The 21490-nt window shown below is 44.1% G+C and overlaps 1 protein-coding gene across 1 annotated transcript; it reads right to left on the bottom strand.

Annotated features, from left to right (window-relative positions):
• Positions 1 to 13015: 13015 nt before the first annotated feature.
• On the bottom strand, positions 13016 to 15581 carry LOC144503051 (volume-regulated anion channel subunit LRRC8D-like). The gene has a single exon (XM_078227554.1). It carries the CDS (start codon positions 15579 to 15581, stop codon positions 13059 to 13061), a length of 2523 nt encoding a protein of 840 aa, XP_078083680.1. The 3' UTR covers positions 13016 to 13058.
• Positions 15582 to 21490: the final 5909 nt, after the last annotated feature.

The raw sequence follows: 21490 nt of genomic DNA, 5'->3' as shown, positions 1-21490 counted from the left end.
GAGTTTGCACATTCTCCCCGTGTCTGTGTGGGTTTTCTCCGGGTGCTTCAGTTTCCTCCCACAGTCCAAAGATGTGTGGGTTAGGTTGATTGGCCAGGGTAAATTGCCCCTTAGTGTTAGGGGGATTAGCAGAGTAGATACTTGGGGGTTATGGGGATAGGGACTGGGTGGGATTGTTGCCGGTGCAGGCTTGATGGGCTGAATGGTCTCCTTCTGCACTGTAGGGAGTCTATGAGCCTATGATCCTCACCAATCTACCTGTAACACATGCATCTGCTAGTGACGGAAATGGTAGGAATGACCACGTTGCAGGCATCTTGGAGTAAAATCCATCCTCACACTAAGGACACCCTCCATTGCGTTGTATGGAATAGATTCGGGAAAGACTTAGCAGTTCAAATCTCGGCATCTAGAACGTGCTGCTTCCTTAACTCATGGCTTGGCACGTCCTTCACTTCACCATCACTGTCAAGCCAGGGGCCCAACCCTGGTTCAATGAGGAGTGTAGGAGCGTATGCCAGGAGCAGCGTCATGCATAACTAAAAATTAGATCTAGCAAAACTACAACATAGGATTACAACATGCTAATTAGTGAAAGCAGCATTTTATAGACAGAGTGACCCACAACCAACAGGTAGGATTAAAGTTCTGCAGTCTTATCACATCTAGGCGTGAATGGTGGTGAACAATTAAACAACAAACTGGAGGAGGAGGTGACACAAACCTCCCCATTCTCAGTGATGGAGGAGGCTAGCACATCATTGCAAAAGATCAAGCTGAAGCATTTACAATCATCTTCAGCAAGAAATGCTGAGTGGATGATCCATCTCAGCCTCCTGCAGAGGTCCCCAACATCACTGCTGCCAATCCTCAGCCGATTTCATTCACTCCACACACCAACAATTGGCTGAAGATGCCGGATACAGCAAAAGCTTTAGGGGATGGCAAGATGACAGCAGTAGCACTGAATACCTGTGCTCTAGAACTAGCTGCATCCCCTGCATAACTGTTCCAAACTTGGCTTGCAGGGAATATGGAAACTGACTGCAAGAGCTTCTGTCGATATGTGAAGAGGAAAAGATTGGTTACAGTTAGAAACAGGGCAATTTATAATGGGGAACAAAAAAATGGCTGACCAACTAAATACATACTTTGGTTCTGTCTTCACAAAGCAGGACAAAAAGGATATACCAGAAATGTTGGGGAACACAGTTTCGTGAGAGGGAGGAACTGAAGGAAATCAGTATTCTACTCATTAATCTATCGTGGTTAGCACTGCTGCCTCACAGCACCAGGGACTTGGGTTCAATTCTGACCTCGGGTCATTGTCTGTGTGGAGTTTGCACATTGTCCCTGTGTCTGCGTGGGTTTACTCTGGGTGCTCCGGTTTCCTCCCACAGTCCAAGGAGGTTCGGGTTAGGTTATTGGCCATGCTAAATTGACTCTAGTGTCAGGGGTATTCGCAGGGTAAATATGTGGGGTTATGGGAATAGGACATGGGTGGAATCGGTGCAGACTTGATGGGCCAAATGACCTCCTTCTGCACTGTAGGGATTCTATGGTTCTAATGGTTAGCTTTAAGATTTAGTCATCATAATTATGTCATCATAAAGTTTCAGAATGTGCTACAATTGAAAAGCCGGGTTTTAAATTGCAATGGAGTGTTTCCATTGTTCATGTTTCTTATGAAAGGAATCATTTTTTGTCTCAGATAATGAAAGATTTTAGCATTTGTTCCTTTATCGTGTACTTCAAGCTCTTTTGAAAATGTATTTCCTAAAGTCCTACGGAATTCTTGAGATTCAAATCTGGCATCTATCCGATAATCTGGAAAATTGTCCAGGTATGCCCTTTCCACAAAAAGCAGGATAAATCCAATTCAGCCAATTACCCATCCTTCAGTCTGCTTTCAATCATCAGAAAAATGATGGAAGATATCGTCAACAATGCTATCAACTAACACTTGCTCATCAAACATCTGCTCACCAATGTTCAGGTTGGAGGCAGCCAGGGCCATTTGGCTTCAGATCACTTTACAGCCTTGGTCCGAACATGGACAAAAGAACTGAATTTGAGAGTTGCATTGAGAATGACTGCCCTTCACACCAAGGCATCAGTTGACCAAGCCTAGCAAAATTGAGATCAGTTGAATTGAGATCAATTGAAATCAGGGGAAACACTCCACTGATTGTACTCATACCTAACACAAAGGTTGGAGTCATTGGAGGTCAATTCTCTCAATTCCCGAACATCACTGCAGGAGTTCCTCAGAAGAGTGACCATCCTTCCATCACAAGGTCAGGAGTATTGATCTTTGCTGATAATTGCAGTTTTTTTTATACTATTCAGAACTCTTCTACTGGTTACTCCTCTACTGAAATAATCCAACCTGTCATTGACTGATAAGTGGCTCCTGGGGAATGCACCAATGTCCTTGCAACACCACCCATAGTGGGTCAGGTCTCAAACAATGACAAGACAGAGTACAGGAATGAGATAGCGAATCTGGTGAACTGGTGCGGCAACAATAATCTCTCCCTCAATATCAACAAAACAAAGAAGGTTGCCATCGACTTCAGGAAGCATCAAGGAGAACATGCCCCTGTCTGCATCAACGGGGATGAAGTAGAAAGAGTCGAGAGCTTCAAGTTTTTAGGTGTCCAGATCACCAACAACCTGTCTTGGTCCCCCCATGCCGACACTATAGTTAAGAAAGCCCACCAATGCCTCTACTTTCTCAGAAGGCTAAGGAAATTTGGCATGTCAGCTACGACTCTCACCAACTTTTACAGATGCACCATAGAAAGCATTCTTTCTGGTTGTATCATAGCTTGGTATGGCTCTTGCTCTGCCCAAGACCACAAGGAACTACAAACGGTCGTGAATGCAGCCTAATCCATCACGCAAACCAGCCTCCCATCCATTGACTCTGTCTACACTTCCCGCTGCCCCGGCAAAGCAACCAGCATAATTAAGGACCCCACACACCCCAGATATTCTCTCTTCCACCTTCTTCCTTCGGGAAAAAGATACAAAAATCTGAGGTCACGTACCAACCGACTAAAAAACAGCTTCTTCCCTGCCGCTGTCAGACTTTTGAATGGACCTACCTTGTATTAAGTTGATCTTTCTCTACACCCTAGCTATGACTGTAACACTACATTCTGCACTCTCTCGTTTCCTTCTTTATGAACAGTATGTTTTGTCTGTATAGCGCCCAAGAAACAATACTTTTCACTGTATGTTAATACATGTGAGAATAATAAATCAAATCAAATCAAAATCACTGCAGCTGCTCACCCGCTTTGCCACCTCCAGCCAGACCTGTTGGGTTTGGTTGGTGAACCTTTCCTGCCACTCTCCGGCAAGTAGACCACTTGCCCTGCCCACACAGCCTCCAGCATTACTTGAAAGCCAGCATTACTCAATCCTAGTGCCACCCTGTCACAGGTTCCTGGCCTCTGCCTCTCCTGCTCCTGTCTTCCATTGCAGTGCAGGATGGCTGCCACAATAATGCCTAGTGTCTCTCTTTCAATCAGGTTCAGACTTCCAGCATCCCACCACTGCCGCCATTAATTGACCTCAAAATATCTTCCAGCCAATTAGGACCATCCCCCAGAGAAATCACAACTCATGACTGCTTCTCCCCTTATTACGACGACAATAATCACTCCCTCAATGTCAGTAAAATGAAGGAGATAGTCATCGACTTCAGGACACATCCCTGTCTACATCAACAAAGACGACGTTGAAATGGTCGAGAGCTTCACGTTTCTAAGTGTCCAAATCACCAACAACCTGTCCTGGTCTCCCCATGCCGAAGGTTTAGTTAAGAAAGCCTACCAACACCTCTACTTTCTCAGGAGGCTAAGGAAATTTGGCATGTCCACTACAACTCTCACCAACCTTTACAGGTGCGCCATGGAAAACATTCTCTCTGGTTGTATCACAGCTTGGTATGGCTTCTGCTTTGTCCAAGACCACAAGAAATTACAAAGGGTTGTGAACAAAGCCAGTCCATCACGTGAACAAGCCTCCCATCCATTGACTCCATCTACACTTCCTGCTGCCTCGGAAAAGCAGTCAGCATAATCAAGGATCCTGGACATTCTCTCTTCTAGCTTCTTCCATTGGGAAAAAGATATAAAAGTCTGAGATCACGTACCAACCGACTCAAGAACAGCTTCTTCCCTGCTGCCATCAGACTTTTGAATGGACCTGCCTTATATTAAGCTGATTTTTCTCTACACCCTAGTTATGACTGTAACACTATATCCTGCACCCTCTCCTTTCCTTCTCCCCATGTACTCTATGAATGGTATGTTTTGTCTGTATGGCACGCAAGAAACAATACTTTTCACTGTATCCCAATTCATGTAACAATAATAAACCATATCAAATCAAAAGGAGCGAGGTCAGGATGCGGAATGGTCCTGATGACAGGATCCCAATCCCAACAGAAAATCCTGCCCCATAACTCTTGCCAGAAAGCATCAAAAGGATGTTGCGGTGAGAACAGGGCAGAGGCAGCTGTGATAGCATGAATAGAAACAGGCAAAAATGTGTAAAGGTAACCAACCCACAGTAACTGATCACACACAAGCTGTACAACTTATTTACTAGCTACATATAAAAATACCAAATCATGAATACAGAATTAAAATATTCTTCAAAGGTAGAGGCCGATTAATAAAGAGAGCTTAATTAGTTCGGAAACAATTATTTCTACTTACTCGAGACAGGAGTTTGGACTGGACTAAATGTAAATGGATAGCTTTACGAGTAAACATCAGAATTTGTCTTTTACAACTCAAAGATAATGTAAGATCATTTAAAATTGCAGAATGAATAGCACATGTTCAAACTGTTTTATAACTTGACTGAGCACCTAAGAAATATTGATGGAGTTCTTAGCAAATGGTTAGATTTAGAATGTTTCTATTGATGATGCCGAATTTTGAACTTTTGATTGTCTTCGACATTCCAATTCCTCCACATTCAGTCAAACTCAGTCACAAAACCTGATAGGTATGGCCTATCACAGAGCTGGACTGTCATCTATTCCTCGAATATATGATGTCTTGAGCTTCGTACATGCCCTTCGCAGTTGCAAATATCCCAATTCAATGTGTAATATTGTGTCCAATGTACCAAAAACCATAAGAGAAGGGGGGGAGAGTGGGAGGGATGTTTTGTGATGGGTTCTTCTTGACCCAAATTTTACAAGTGGTTAAAATTGCTCTCAATCAAGCAGATATTGCTTTTTGGACTTTCTTATTTAGACCACTTCTCTGTGGAAAGCATTTGATTAATGATAATCCGTGGTCTAAAATGGACAGGCCAGACGCACATGGTAACATGAGTGTGCAGGAGCGGCACAATGGTTAGCACTGCTGCCAGGGACCCGGGTTCGATTCCTGACTTGGATCACTGTCTGTGTGGAGTTTTCACATTTTCCCCGTGTCTGCCTCCGGGTGCTCCAGTTTCCTCTCACAGTGTAAAGATGTGCGGGTTAGGTGGATTGGCTATGCTAAATTGTCCCTTAGTGTCAGGGGGACTAACTAGGGTAAATGTATGGGGCTGTGGGAATAGGTCCTGGGTGGGATTGTGGTCGGTGCAGACTCAATGGGCCGAATGGCCTCCTTCTGCACTGTTGGATTCTATGGTCCTAGGAGCTCTGCTGTTATTTTAACAAAATAAGCTTGGAATTGCTTATTTTGAAATATGACTTTGTACAACTGAAAAAGCAGATGTGTTAAATAATTTCAGACATAAAGAGGTTCCTAAATGATGCAATGGATACATTTGCTGTACTACTGAGAAACAGAATGTACTACAGATACCCAACATGTGGACCATAGCACTGTTGAAGTGAGGGAGTGCCTCATATATAATACAAAAGCAGATTCTGGAAATCTGAGATATAAACAAAAAAATGCTGGAAATACTCAGCAGATCTGGCAGCATCTGTGGAGAGAAAAACGGAGTTGGCATTTTGTGATCGTTCATCGGAACTGGGAAAAGTTGGAAAAAGTCATAGGTTTTGTGCAGGTGAAAGGAGAGAAGTTGGGAGTAGGACAAAAAAAGAGAACATCTCAGATAGGATGGAGGGCAGGAGAGATTAAAAGGCAAAAGATTTTATGGTGCAAGGCCAAAGTGAGTGCTAATGGGACATGTAAAGGTTGGCAGGATTTCTGAAAGGCCAACGGGAGCTGGATTAGAGGCGGACTGGCCCAGAACTTTGAAGTGGCGCACCAATTTGCAGACAGCATCCCACCCCCGAGCCACTTTCGAGAAGGCTGGGTTGGAACCCACCAGCAAGTGGCAGGTAGTCAATTGAGATAGTTAATATAAACGAAATATTTCTAAATATAAAAGATAGTTTCTATGCCGTTTAGCTTTGACAAAGGGCCATCTGGACTCGAAACATCGGCTGTTTTCTCTCCTTACAGATGCTGCCAGACCTACTGAGATTTTCCAGCATTTTCTGTTTTGGCTGGAGATAGTTAATAGGCCTAGTAAGGGGTCTGTCCCATGCTGAATGGGATTTTCCAGTTGGCTTGCAGGTCCCACAGTGTGGCCAAAACGCAGCCAGTGAAAGGAGGCAGCTTCCTGCTGAGAAACCAAAGGTTCAGAACTCCAGAATCTCCCCACTACCCTGGTGCCCATGGCAAACAGCCACAACCCACCCTGTGAAGGGATTCCTGATCCACAATGCTGGACCTGCAGCTGTGGATGATCTGGCGTTGGTAGTTTTGAAATCAATAGTTTTGGTGTGACTATCATTTTGCAGTCTAAATTAATACGTTATTAAGCATTTTGTGCTAAATTAACAAAAGCCATTTAAAGAAAATAAAAGAGACAACGTTGGAAAATCTCAGCAGGTCTGGCAGCATCGGTGAGGAGAGAAAAGAGCTGACGTTTTGAGTCCAGATGACCCTTTGTCAAAGCTAAAAGGCAAAGAAAGTGGGAGATATTTATACTGCAGGGGGGAGGGAATGAGTCATAGCCACAGAAACCAGGGGAAAAGACTGCTAATAGCTGTCCACAGATGTTTCAAGTCCCCTGCAGTATAAATATCTCCCACTTTCTATGCCTTTTAGCTTTAACAAAGGGTCATCTGGACTCGAAACGTCAGCTCTTTTCTCTCCTTACAGACGCTGCCAGACCTGCTGAGATTTTCCAGCGTTTTCTCTTTTGGTTTCAGATTCCAGCACCCGCAGTAATTTGCTTTTATTTAAAAAAAATAAACCTGCATTTGTGGAAACCGGCCAGATTAGTTAAATATACAGCCTTAGTTGTGAGAAAATTCAAAAATAAGTAATTTATTAATGAATATGTTAGGACAGCTGCAACATAACTATAAACACATTGTTAATACTTGATTATTAAGACAGATTCTTAAAATGCCGTGGGAATTATAAGATGCATCCTTCACAGATGGACAAGGAAGAAAAAGATAATATAACTTATTTACCTTGATGGATGGAATTAATAGGCCCCTATTCAAGATGCCTCAACTTTAAATGACAGACAGCTGTGTTAACCAATTATTGATCAACGCTCAGGCTAACTCAAGAGATACAAAGCTCTGGTGCAGCCGCATTTGGAGTATTGCGTACAGTTCTGGTCGCCGTATTATAGGAAAGATGTGGAAGTGTTGGAAAGGGTGCAGAGGAGATTTACCAGAATGTTGCCTGGTATGATGGAAAAATCGTATGAGGAAAGGCTGAGGGGCTTGATGTTAGAGAGAAGAAGGTTAAGAGGTGACTTAATAGAGACATACAAGATGATCAGAGAATTAGATAGGGTGGATAGTGAGAGCCTTTTTCCTCGGATGGTGTTGGCTAGCATGAGGGGACATAGCTTTAAATTGAGGGGTGAGAGATATAGGACAGATGTTAGAGGTAGGTTCTTTACTCAGAGAGTAGTAAGGGCGTGGAATGCCCTGCCTGCAGCAGTAGTGGACTCGTCAACCTTAAGAGCATTCAAATGGTTATTGGATAAACATATGGATGATATTGGAATAGTGTAGATTAGAGGGGCTTTAGATTGGTACCACTGGTCGGCGCAACATCGAGGGCCGAAGGGCCTGTACTGCGCTGTAATGTTCTATGTTCTATATAGCTTAAGCGAAAACATTGTCTTAAAGCTAAGAAAACATGCATAATTAGCTAAAGACCAATTGGCTAACTCTCATTATTGACAAGTTGTAGGCCAACTGATTATTTTCCAATAATTGCCTAAGGTGGGCTTTTAACATCTTTAAGGTATAAAATAGGGGCTCAAGAAGACATTTTAGGTGGAGAGAGGCAGATATTCATAGAGAGGTTTTGGTTTTACATTTTATCCACATTTTCAGAGCCATTATTTCATGTCCTGGTCTGAGAAGGATGGTGAGAAAGAAGTCTGTTCAATTGTTAATGTTAATGTCCTCTTACTAGTAATTACTGCTAATTGCTGTTAATTGACATGTTGCTTTTAATCTTTCTGACTTGTTACATTTTTAATATTTAATAAACTTTCTGAATTCACCTTTTAAAGTGTTCATTCTTGTCATATTGTTACGTCTCTAGAACCTGGTGTGGTTTACGACTGAGAGGTTTTGCAAACAGGTGAACCCCATAAACCTTAGTTGAGATGAATCAAAGTTGGAACACTAAGTGTGAGGGCAATGCCACGTTCCTTACCTACAACAGCAGACTTCGTATTGGCTCACCCCGCCATCCTTAACTGGACAGTAATTATTTGTCAGGTAATGGTTTCCAACACACTGTGGACTTGGGACCCTGTGGTTTTCCAGACTTTTAACTAAATTAAAATTCAGCCCACTGTGTCAAGAGGAGGCGTGAATGGCAGGATCTTGAACAGCTGCTGTCCAAACACAAAATAAAGAAAATAAAAAAGGAGCGAGTGAAAAAATGGAGAATTCCCACCATCATGGCTGCCCTCAGCAAGTCCATTTTATTTCATGCATTTCTCTCCATCCTTTCCCCACCTTTCCAGATCCACGATAGGGTTCTCATGTGCTCACCAGCCTCCATACTTAACAGATCATTCTCTGCCATTTCTGTTGTCTGGAAAATTAGACACTTTGACCAGTTTGCACCAAAACTCATTTCCCAAGGTGCCCTTTTCACCCATTTCAGCAAAGAAAAATGAAACAAAAAGTTAACTAAAAGTTTAGTTACGATCTTAAAGTAAAAGTTAAAGTTTATTTATTAGTCACAAGTAAGGCTTACAATAACACTGCAATGAAGTTACTAGTCGCCACAGTCCGGCGCCTATTCGGGTCAATGCACCTAACCAGCACGTCTTTCAGAATGTGGGAGGAAACCGGAGCACCCAGATCTAAAATGGTTGAACTCAACATTGTGTTCTGGAAGGTTGTAAAGTGCTCAGTTAAAAGAGGAGGTGCTGTTCTTTGAGCTCTTCAGTGGAACATTGTAGCAGATCAAAACAGAGCAGCAGCACAGCAGAGAATTAAAATGAGCTGCGACTGGAATCTTGGAGTCATGTTTATGGACTGAACAGAGACGTTCCACAAAGCAGTCACCCCATCTGCATTTGGCCTCTCCAATATAGAGGAGACCATATTGTAAACAGCAAATATATTATATTAAATAGTATCATAGAATCCCCACAGAAGGAGGCCATTTGGCCCATTGAATCTGCACCGACCACAATCTCATCCACGCCCCATCCCCAAATATTTACCCTAGCTGGTCGCTCTGACACTAAGGGGCAATTTAGTGTGGCCAATCCACCTAACCCGCACATCTTTGGACTGTGGGAGTAAACTGGAGCACCCGGAGGAAACCCATGCAGACACAGGGAGAACATGCAAACTCCACACAGACAGTGACCCAAGCCAGGAATCAAACCCAGGTCCCTGGCGCTGTGAGGCAACAGTGCTAACCACTGTGCCACCGTGCCACTCCAGAATAGGAAAGAAGTGCAAGTAAATTACTGCTTTGCCTGGAAAGTATGTCTGGAGCTATTGATGGTGGCGCAGTGGCACGGTGATTAGCACTGTCAGCTCACAGCGCCAAGGACCCGGGTTCAATACCAGCCTCGGTCACTGTCTGTGTGGAGTTTGCGCATTCTCCCCATGTCTTCGTGAATTTCCTCCGGGTGCTCCAGTTTCCTCCCACACTCCAAAGATGTGCGGGTTAGGTTGATTGGCCATGCTGAGTCGACCCTAGTGTCAGGGGATTGGCAGGGTAAATATGTACTGCTCTGTAGGGATTCTATGGTGTGGAGATGGAAGGAGAAAGAATGGATGTTGCCTCTCCTGTGCTTGCATGGAAAGGTCCCATGGGGAGAAGCGGAGTTATCAAGGTAATTGAGGAGTGGACCAGGATAATGTGGAGGAAATAGTCTTTCAGGAGTGATGGGGAAGATGCATTTGATGGTGGCATCCATGGTATAGCCAAGTGACCCACAGCCTGAACAGCTAGGCCAGATAGAGAAGTGGACAATCTACATTAAAAAGCAGCCAGACCTGATGGGAATTCAGACAGGCCAAGGATAATACACACACACAAAGGCAGGTCAGAGGTGAGAAAGGGCAAGTCTGGACATCCTGGAAGCTGGAACCAGAAGTGCTCAGCCCTGACCAAATAAGGACAATATTTGTGTATTCCCCAGTTCTGGCCACACTCTGTAGCACCTCGGAATACTGCTGTTATCTTATATGGAAAAGGTTGGACACCTAGGGGTCTCTGCTGTCTTTCATATATGGAATCAGCAATCCATTAGGTGCTGCGATCCGTGCCTGCCAATCTAATTGGCTGGAAGCCAGAGAACCTTCCAGAAAGGCACAAAGATGGTAGGGATAAGAAGAGACACCTGGAGGCCACCCCAGCGTATACTCAGGTGTCGGCAGCAGAGGCGCAGCAAGGATCCAGCAAAGAATCGGCAGAGACTGAGACTAACTTTCGCCACGTGGAAGACCCTGAGTTTGGAACTCAGCAAATACCCAAGACCAAGATTTGTACCCAGTGGAGCGAGCCTGGCCAGTTCAACCTCATGGGTAGTATCCAGGTCTCAGATAAATGTGCTAGAGTAGTGTTCGGTTAAGTTAAAGAAGTTTCACTAATGAAGATGTTTTGTTGAAGTTTGGTACCAAAAGTATTGCAATAAAGATGAAGCTTATTTAAGTATAACCATGAATCAACTCTTGTCCTTTGTTTGTCTCACCAGTAAGAGCACCTGGGTAAACGAGTTTTAGTGCAAACTGGTCAAAGTGTCTAATTTTCCAGACAACAATAGCAATGACGGAGAATGATCTGTTAAGTATGGAGGCTGGTGAGCACATGGGAACCCTATCGTGGATCTGGAAAGATGAGGAAAGGGTGGAGAGAAATGCATGAAATAGAATGGACTTGTTGAGGGCATCAGCAATGCCGATGGTGGGAATTCTCAGCTGAGGACAAAGCACAAGTGCGGAAGGTTGCTTTGTCCAGATGTTTTTTTTAACATTCATTTCTGGGATATGGGTGTCACTGGCTGGCCAGCATTTATAGCCCATCCCTAGTTGCCCAAGGGCAGTTGAGAGTCAACCACATTGCTGTGGGCTCTGGAGTCACATGTAGGCCAGACCAGGTAAGGACAGCAGATTTCCTTCCCCAAATGACATTAGTGAACCAGATGGAGTTTTCCGACAATTGACAATGGCTTCATGGTCATCAGTCAATTCTTAATTCCAGATTTTTTTATTGAATTCAAATTCCACCATCTGCACTCCAGAACATCAGCTGAGATTCTGGATTAATAGTTGAGCGATAATACCACTAGGCCTTCATCTCCCCATGTTAGAGAGAAAGAAACTCAACACAATGGAATTGAACCCTAACAGGAATCAGGATGTGAGGAAGTGTAGTTGAGGCAGCTATGGGAGTCAGTGAGTTTATAATGAATATTGACTGTCTCTATTTTTCAGTAAGAAGTCTCACAACACCAGGTTAAAGTCCAACAGGTTTATTTGGTAGCACAAGTCCTGTTGGACTTTAACCTGGTATTGTGAGACTTCTTACGGTGTTTACCCCAGTCCAACGCCGGCATCTCCATTTTTCAGGACAGGCTGAGAAGCCAAGGAAGGGAAGAATCAGAGATAGACCACTTGAAAGCAAGGGAAGGTTTGAAATTGGAAGCAAAGTCAATGAAATTTTCCAGTTGGGAGACAGAGCAAGCAGGAAATTTCACGAATACAATCATCAAAGAATTGGAAAAGGAAATGAGGGAAGGGGCCTGAGTAGGGACTGGAACAAAGAATGTTCCATACTAGTCACAAAAAAGAAGGCATTTTTCCTTCTTAATGATGATCTCTATACATTAGTGCTGCACAGAACTCTCCTCTGGGTCTGTTAAATTGTAAATGTTTTGAGAACAGTGGCATGAATCCTTTAACCTCTTAAATCCAGTGCAATGCTGCACTGCAGTTGTGCCTGATACAGCGTGAAACCCAACTCGCTGTAAGAGTGTTTCCTGTACGAGTCTCATGTCACCCACCTGAGGAGTGAGGTTAGGATCGGAATCCTGATTGATCTCATAGTTGTGACACCATTGTAAAGCAGACATCACTTTGTATGGAATCTGGACAGCTTAATGCTAATTTAAATAATCTAAAATGTGCGGTTAAATGCAAATTATAGCCCAAAACCAGTGGAAACACTTGTTTTATTTTTCATTTTATTAGGATTGTTGTATTGGTTCAAGTGTGATGATCTTGTATAACCAAAAATGATCCAGGAATAATTTTATTTCAGGCTTTCACCAATGGCAAATTAATGAGTTCCGATTTGTACATGTGGTTTTATAATACTTTCACACGTGCTGTTTAATATACAGAAAATAAAAATTGTTGACTTTTTGTATTAGTCGAGACTTGACAGCCACAACCACACTGATGGGCATGTTCTGTTCACACATAATAAAATGCAGTAATCTTTAATCTTAGTCCAGTTTGCATTCTGAGACATTTCCAGAATTCCGAGCTGTTTATTGGGGGGGGGGGCGGGGTTTAAGGAATCTTTGGTTTGATCACATTCCTGATTCTAAACATTATGTTCCATGTCAGGGTGTGACATATTGTTGGGCATTATTAGCCTGATCTCAGCAGGAGGTTCAGGGTTGGCACTCATGCTTATTTTGATTTGCATAGGAAGTGCCTCAAACAAATATTCGTCCAAGATCAGGCCACTCTGTTTCAACTTGCTGCAGTGTGTGATCTCCACTGGGAGCTCATCCAGCGGGTTGGTTTTGAGTTCCAGTCTTGAAAGTTGGGAGCATTGCTGGATCTTACCACTGAGGGATGTGAGTAGATTATTGTTCAGCTTCAGAGTTTTGAGCTTCTTACACTGGAACAGCTCATCTGGCAAGGTCTCCAACTTGTTGGAGCTCAAGTCCAGGTATTTAAGGTTTTTGAGGTATTTAATGGATGGGGGGATGGCCACCAGGTGGTTGGAGCTCATGTCCAGATGTTGCAGCTTCTGCACAGTGAACATGCTGTTTGGCAGCGTCTCGATCTGATTGTTTGACACATTGAAGTGCTCCAGGTTGCTGATGAAACTGAAGGAGTCGGGGATGGACTTGATTCTGTTGAAGCTGAGATTCAGGGAGGACAACTTGCGTAGACGCCGCAGGTTCTCGATTTCGTCGATGGCGGACAGCTCGTTGCCCTGGAAGCTGAGCTCCTGCAGGTTGGAGAGGCTGAAGATGCCAAGTGGGATGGTCTCCAGGTCACAGTTCTGCAGGTCCAGGCGGGCCAGGTTGAGCATGCTGCCCAGGTTGTGTATCATCTCCAGCTTGTGCTTGTTGTTGAGGATGGAGAGCTCCACCAGGTGAGGCGCCACGTACAGCACATTGAATGGGATCTTCAGCAGGTTGCTGTTGATCTGCAGGATCCGCAGGTAGCGAAGCTCCTTGAGGAATTCCAGCTCCAGCCTCTTGTCGTCGGCGTTGACATTCCCGATTAGGTAGAGGGCCCTCAGTTTGGTCAGCTTGCCGATCCAGTCGGGGATCTCCTCGTCGTTGGAAAAGGTGACCGAGAGGGAGTGTAACTGGTTGCTCAGGAAGAACAAAGCGGCCGGCTTGATGGTGACAACACTGTTGACAATGGACAGTTCCTCCAGGTGGACAAGCTGGGTGACCTTGGTGCTGATATTGATGCCCCTGCACAGCTCCATCTTGACAGACTGGATCTCGGTCACATCATAGACAGCCTCGGGGATGCCAGTCAGCATGAAGAGGTGGAGCTCCAGTTGGTCCTTGGTGCCTCGGATGAGTTGCTGGCGGACCTTCTCCGGGGTCCAGTCGCTGTTGAGGCTGAGCAGCTTGAGTTTCCTCTCGCTGGTCTCGGACAGGAAGGTGGAGAAGTGTTTGCAGTAGAGGGGGTCGTACTGGTCGATCAGGTGCAGCAGGAAGGCGAAGTCGTTCTTGACGTTGGGGATGTCGCTGAGCTGGTTCTCCCGCTTCTCGAAGGAGTACTGCTTGAGGGGGGTGCGGAGGATCCAGATGAGGGTGCGGATGCACAGCAGGACATAGACGCCCACCAGGCAGAGGTAGAGCAGCAGCAACCTCCTCAGCAACAAGGCAATGCTGAAGGTACAAATAAACACCCCGTAACCAATCACCGACTCCCTGCCCGGCCGGCAGATGATATCGAAGGTCACCACCTGGACAAAGACGGCGAAGTAACCCAGCACAATGAAACACTGCAGAGTTTTCAGCAACAACTGGCCCACGTACAGTCTGTAGATGGTGTCCTCCTGCTCCACGTGTAGCTTGAACGTCTTCACCTTCTCGAACAGCGCCTTGGCCCTCTCCCAGTCCTTCTTGTCCAGCAGCTCGTTCTGCCGCTGGATGACCGGGTTGGTGCGGGTCGCCCCCTTGCTGGAGTCTCGGATGCCCGGCGACACGGGCTTGAAGGGGGCCGGAGCGCTCTTGCGCTTCTCCTGCAGCCGCACGTTGGTGTCGCTGCTCTGCTGCTCGGTGACCGCCAGCGACAGCACGTCCGAGGTCCACGGCGACTCGAAGCACTTCTCCAGGATGAAGATGAGGTGCTCCATCTTGGAGCTGGTCTTGGGGTAGCGGAACCAGAAGTTGCTGCAGATCATCAGCGCCACCGTGTGCACCAGGATGACGTAGGAGAAGTATTTGGGGAACCAGGGCACGGCGTGGAAGTAGCAGGCGCGGTTGACGAAGCGGTACTGCTGGATGTCCAGGTTGGTCTTGCCCTCGGTGACGGCGTACACCACCTCCGAGTGCGACAGCCTGGCCGAGTCCGGGTACGTGGCCCCCCGGTGGGTCACATTGCTCGAGTTGGCCTCGAAGCTGGAGTACTTGCGCTCGCCGAGGTCATCCATGATGGGCAGGCACACCGTCTTGTCTTTGTAGATCTGGGTGGTGCCCCCAAACACCGCGATCATCAGCATGGTGATCGCCAAATAGTCCATGAAGGTGTCCCACCAGGGCTTGAAGATCCGGAAGGATGGAGGGGCTTTACTCACAGAGGAAAGTTCTTCAAAGGTAAACATTCCTAAACACAGAAGAAGAGGACCATTATTCCCAAGGTTCATGCTCAAATTCAGATTGGAAGGCTCTCAAAGATGTGGGGGAAAGAGAGCTGGTTGTATCTCTATACTACTAATCCAGAGCTAATGCCCTGGGGACATGGGTTCAAATTGCAACTGGTAGAATTTAACACTAGGGTCAATTTAGCATGGCCAATCAACCAATCCAGCACATCTTTTAAAAGTTTATTTATTGTCACAAGTAGGCTTTACATTAACACTGCAATGAAGTTACTGTGAAAATCCCCGAGTCATAGAATCCTTACAGTGTAAAAGCAGGCCATTCAGCCCATTGAGACTGCACCCATCACAGTCCCATCCAGGCCTTATTCCCGTAATCCCACATATTTCCTCTGCTAATCCCCTGACACTAGGATCAATTTAGCATGGCCAATCAACCTAACCTCCACATCTTTGGGGTATGGGAGAAAAGTGGAACACTCAGAGGAAACCCACACAGACACGGGGAGAACGTGCAAACTCCACACAGACAGTGACCTGAGGCTGGAATTGAAGCCGGGTCCCTGGCGCTGTGAGGCAGCAGTGCTAACCATTGTGCCACTGTTAATAAATCTGGAATATAAAACTTGTCTCAGTTATCACCATCATTAAAAAAAACTGGTTGACTAATGTCCTTACCTAGCCTGGTTTAAGACCCCAGACCCACAGAAATGTGGTTGACTCTTAGATTGCCCTGTGCAAGGACCGAGCAAGTTCAAGGGTTGTTAGGGATGGGTAACACACTTTTCCCTGAGTCACAACGTTCTGGGTTCAAGTCTTGAGCATTAACAAAATCATGGCTGATGCTCCAGTACGCAGCTGAGAGAGTGCTTTGGCACTGATATAGAAGTCTGAGGTCACGTACCAATCGACTCAAGAACAGCTTCTTCCCTGCTGCCATCAGACTTTTGAATGGACCTACATTGCACTAACTTGATCTTTCTCCACATCCTAGCTATGACTAACACTACATTCTGCACTCTCCTTTCCTTCTCTGTGAACGGTATGCTTTGTCTGTATAGCGTGTAGGAAACAATACTTTTCACTGTATACTAATACATGTGACAATAATAAATCAAATCAAATCAAATGTTGGATATGCCATGTTTTGGAACAGACATTAAACCGAGGTCCAGTCCACACCCTCATGGATTATGAGCTTTCAGAGCGCTGTTCCTTCATCAGGTAATGAAGGAGCAGTGCTCCGAAAGCTCGTGATTCCAAATAAATCTGTTGGGCTTTAACCTAGTGTTGTGAGACTTCTTACTGTGCCCACCCCAATCCAACGCTGGCATCTCCACATCATGGATGAGGCTTTCAGCAATAGATAGGAAATATTGAAGAGGTGGAAGTAGGGGGTCCTGGTCATGGAGAGAATATGGGGCCAGAAGCTCAGGTAAGGATCAAATAGACCACTGAAGTTATGAATGCTCTGCTTCAGTCTGCATTGAAGGAGAGAGGCAGTATCAGTGACTACTGCACAGAGTTTGTGGTGGAGATCAGTGATCCTTAAAGACTAATCTTTACAGATAAAATATACCAAATCCAAATGCTTCCATTGATGTGGTATTCAAGATAGGATGAGATACAGAAATCCATCTTAGTGCATTTGAGACAAATCATTCCTTTTACACTTAAAAGAAGCAAATCTACATCCAAATGTTTACAATCGTTCTTACAATTTGCTGAACAGCAGGCAGGAAAATGGGTCAGAATTGCTAGTCTAATGACCTCTGGACGAATTTGAGCAATCTTGGCCATGATGGCTTCCTGTTTCAGTTCAGATTTGAAGAATGTCCATTTGGATGATCATAGAGCAGTTACTTAGCTTGAATCAACATCTTCAAGCGAGGAGACCATTAAAGATAAGAGCAGAAGGAGGGCATTCAGCCCATCGGATCTGCTGCAACATTCAATGAGATCACGACTGATCTGATATGTTAATCCTCAACTTCACTTTCCCGTCTTATCCCATAACCCTTGATTCCCTTACTGATGAAAAATCAGGAGGCGGAAGGATGAGGAATATTGAGTGGGGAAAAGTAGTTCTCTCATTCACAAATTTGACTAAATTTTTTCTGAACTACTAGCGTGCGTTAGAAAAATTATTAATGGTATACATTATAAGTCAAAACAGCAAGCTGATGAACTCCCCTTGATATAGATCCTTAAATATACAATGTTTGGCTGGAAAAAAATAATATTTTTATATATTGATTGTTTTTGGATTTTTCAAGTCTGTTCCTTGTAAATTCTTCCACCTCAGGGTAGTGACCTCGACCCAACCTTCTTCAGCTGCTTCCATCATAAGGTCAGAAGTGGGGATTTTCGTGGATGACTGCACAATGTTCTGTATCATTCGCAACTCTTCAGATGCTGAAGCAGTCCATGCTCAAATGCAGCAAGACCTGGACAATATCCAGACTTGGGCTGATAAGTGGCAAGTAATACTTGCGCCACACAAGTGCCAGCCAATGACCATCCCCAGTATGAGAGAATCTGACTATCGCCCTTGACATTCAATGGTATTACCATCACTGAATCCCCCCACTATCAACAGCCTGGGGGTTACCGTTAACCAGAAACGGAACTGGACTAGCCACATTAATACTGTATCTACAAAAGCAGGTCAGAAACTAGGAATCCTGCAGTCACCTCCTGACTCCCCAAAGCCTGTCCACCATCTACAAAGCGCAAGTCAGGGTGTGATGGAATACTCTCCACATTCTTGGATGAGTGCAGCTCCAACAAACTGTCAAGATGTTTGATACCATCCAGGACAAATGGATGGATTGAACATTTAAATGGCACTCCTTCCACAAACATTCGCTCCCACCACCACCAATGCACAGTAGCAGTAATGTGTACCATTACAAGTTGCATTAGGAATTCCCCAAGGCTTCTTGGGCAGCACCTTCCAAACCTATGACTGCTACAATCTAGAAGGACAAGGGCAGCAGGTGCAAGGGAGTACCATTACCTGGAAGTTCCCCTTTAAATCACTCACCACCTTGACTTGGAAATAGATTGTTGTTCCTTCATTGTTGCTGGGTCAAAATCCTGGAACTCCCTCCCTGTGGGTGTACCCACAGGTGCTGCAGTGGTTCAAGAAAGCAACTCACTACCATCTCCACAAGGGCATTTAGAGATGGACACTCGATGCTGGCCTAGCTAGCGCTGCCCAGATCCCGTAAATGAATTTTTAAAAATCATCCTACATTTCCTGACAAAAATACTTCCGGTGACTTATTTATGACACCTTGTTAATGTTGTTCATGCCTTAGTAGAATTTTAGCAGAAATTGCAAACTTACTTCCTTCGCGTGCCTGTGAATCGTGTGATCATTAATTTGAATGACAATCATAAATTTCAGCACTTCAGTTTGAAGTGTTGACACTGTCTCCTCTTGTGAACATGGTATTTTCCCCTTTATTCTTTAACGGGATGTGGGCATCACTGGCAAGACCAGCATTTTTGCCCATCCCTAATTGCCCTTGAACGGAGTAGCTTGAGGATAATTAAGAGTCAACCACATTGGACATGACCAGGTTTCCTTCACTAAAGGACATTAGTGAACGAGATGGATTTTTACAACAATGAATGATAGTTATCATGGTCCCCATTACTGAGACTAGCTTTACCTTCCTGATTAATGAATTTAAATTCCACCAGCTGGTGTCATGAGATTTAAAACCATGTCCGCAGAATATTTGTCTGGACCTCTGGATCACTTGTCCAGTGACATTAGCACAATGCCGCCATCTCCTTGACTCATACAGTCATGTTTCCATTATGTGTTTCACCCTCAAGTTACTTCTCATCTGTGAATCTAAACTGTTTACCATTTAAGGGAAGTTTGAGACTGTACGCTTGGAGTTTCTTGAGTACCTGAAAATGATCGGATGCTGGCTGAATGCTCTCCTTCTGAGTCCAGAGATGATAGATACCAACTGTGGCACCAAATTATCAGCTCTGCTGAGATTAATTGACTCTACATACTTGGTCTTTATCCACTGATCAATTTATGAAAGTGTTTATTAGTTTATTGAGACTCTCTCCCCCAAAAAGGTTGTTGAAGCTAGTTGAATCAAATACGTCAATATTGCAATTGATTTTCTTTGGTAGGGTATCAAAGCCAAGATGGAGTTAAGATGTAGATCTGCCATAATTGAATTGAATAAAGGAATAAACTCAATGCCGAATCCTGTTGCTATGAGACCGTAGCAAATATTATTAAACATTTCAGTGGGAAGAAAGAGAATTGATTCCTTTAACTCAATCCCTGGTTTCAATGTCCTTTCACCTGCATGGACTTTGCTTTATGACACAATCTAAATCACTTGATTAAATTACAGAACTTTGAAGTATCCAGAACTCTACGTATAGGGCTGTGATACTGAAGTTCTTAACTGGAATTGTTTAAATCTCATACCTAACTATCCTGATTTCCCATTAGGGTTTACATGTTTTAACAGCAGAACTTGCCTATTAAATTTTACAATTAGTTACACTTCAGTTTTTCCATTTCCCATCTGATGGAACCGTCTCCATTGTGCGAATCCACTGAACATGATTCATCTTGTACCGAATCTATTAAAATAAAGATCCTTTGTAAATTTTGGATGAGTAAAAATAAACATTTCATTATAACTCCATCTTGGCTTTGATACCAAGTATGTAGAGTCAATTAATCATTATAAAGCGAAACATTTGAGGTGAATAGCCTCAGCCACTGGTGAAACTTCTTATCGGAGCATGGTTTCATAAATTGATCAGTGGATAAAGACTAAACTCTCAAACATACTTATCAGTATGATCATTGTATTTCTTTTGTTTTAAACTTTTGCTGTACTCGCCTGAAGGCTATCTATTGCAGAAGTCCAGTTCTATGGGGCCTTTTAACAGCGAATGTTGGTAAGCTATGTGACTACGACAGTATCACATCCAAATCAGATCTTCCTTTTGTCCAGCAACCAAACCTGGCCGACCTTGACACATTCAATAAAAATAAAAGTTGGACGTGAATTTGTGAGATTTCTTTTTAACTGGTGTATGATACTTTCGGCTTCCACTTTTCTGTGTTGGTAACTCAGTGTTTTCCTCTTGCTATTCAAATGTCGATAGAAGTGTCCTTTGTGAAGGATGTTGAAGAATAGAATGGGGTCTGCAGCTCTCTAAAGAATTCTGCCGGTGATTAAAGAACTCTCAATAAGTTCTGTGACGCATTGTGTTTGGAATGTCTTTTATGATGTTAACTTAAGAATTTGGAAGAGAAGTAGCGCTGCTGCCTCACAGCACCAGGGACCTGGGTTCATTTCTGGCCTCAGGTCACTGTCTGTGTGGAGTTTATAAATGTCCTCCCAGTGTCTGCGTGGGTTTCCTCCAGGTGCTTCAGTTTCTTCCCACAGTCCAAAGATATGCAGGTTAGGTTGATAGGCTATGCTAAATTGTCCCTTAGTGTCAAGGGAACTAGCAGGGTAAATATGTGGGCTTATAGGAATAGGGCCTGGGTGGGATTGTTGTCAGTGCAGGCTTAATGGGCCGAATGTCCTCCTTTTGCACCATGGGGATTCTATGATTCTAAGTAGGCCATTTGATCCCTCGAATTTGCTCTGTCTTCAATAAAATCATGACTAAATTGAACTTGGCTTCAACTCCACTTCCTGCCTATCCCCTGTTAGGGATTGCAGATAGTAAGTGCCCAAAGGGAAACTTGAATCAGATGTCACAATGATTTTGCAATCTGTGGATTAAGAGGACTTATCTGGTCAACATTAGTAACTCTCAGACCAATTTAGTTAAGCATTTATTAGAATAAAAAAAAACACAAAAAAAGCCTTTACACGGTTAACAATGTTTCAAACATTTCCAAAAATATTTCGGCTTAAATAAACTTAGACCCTTTTCTGATGGCA

This window comes from Mustelus asterias, chromosome 13, assembly GCF_964213995.1.
Source record: "Mustelus asterias chromosome 13, sMusAst1.hap1.1, whole genome shotgun sequence".
NCBI lineage: Eukaryota > Metazoa > Chordata > Chondrichthyes > Carcharhiniformes > Triakidae > Mustelus > Mustelus asterias.
Note: the sequence above shows the minus strand (reverse complement) of the source record. Positions and strands in the feature narration are given on the sequence as shown.

Bases quoted from the DNA above. Each gene is read 5' to 3' on its own strand.
- LOC144503051 (XM_078227554.1), bottom strand. From the start codon at position 15,581: ATGAACCTTGGGAATAATGGTCCTCTTCTTCTGTGTTTAGGAATGTTT.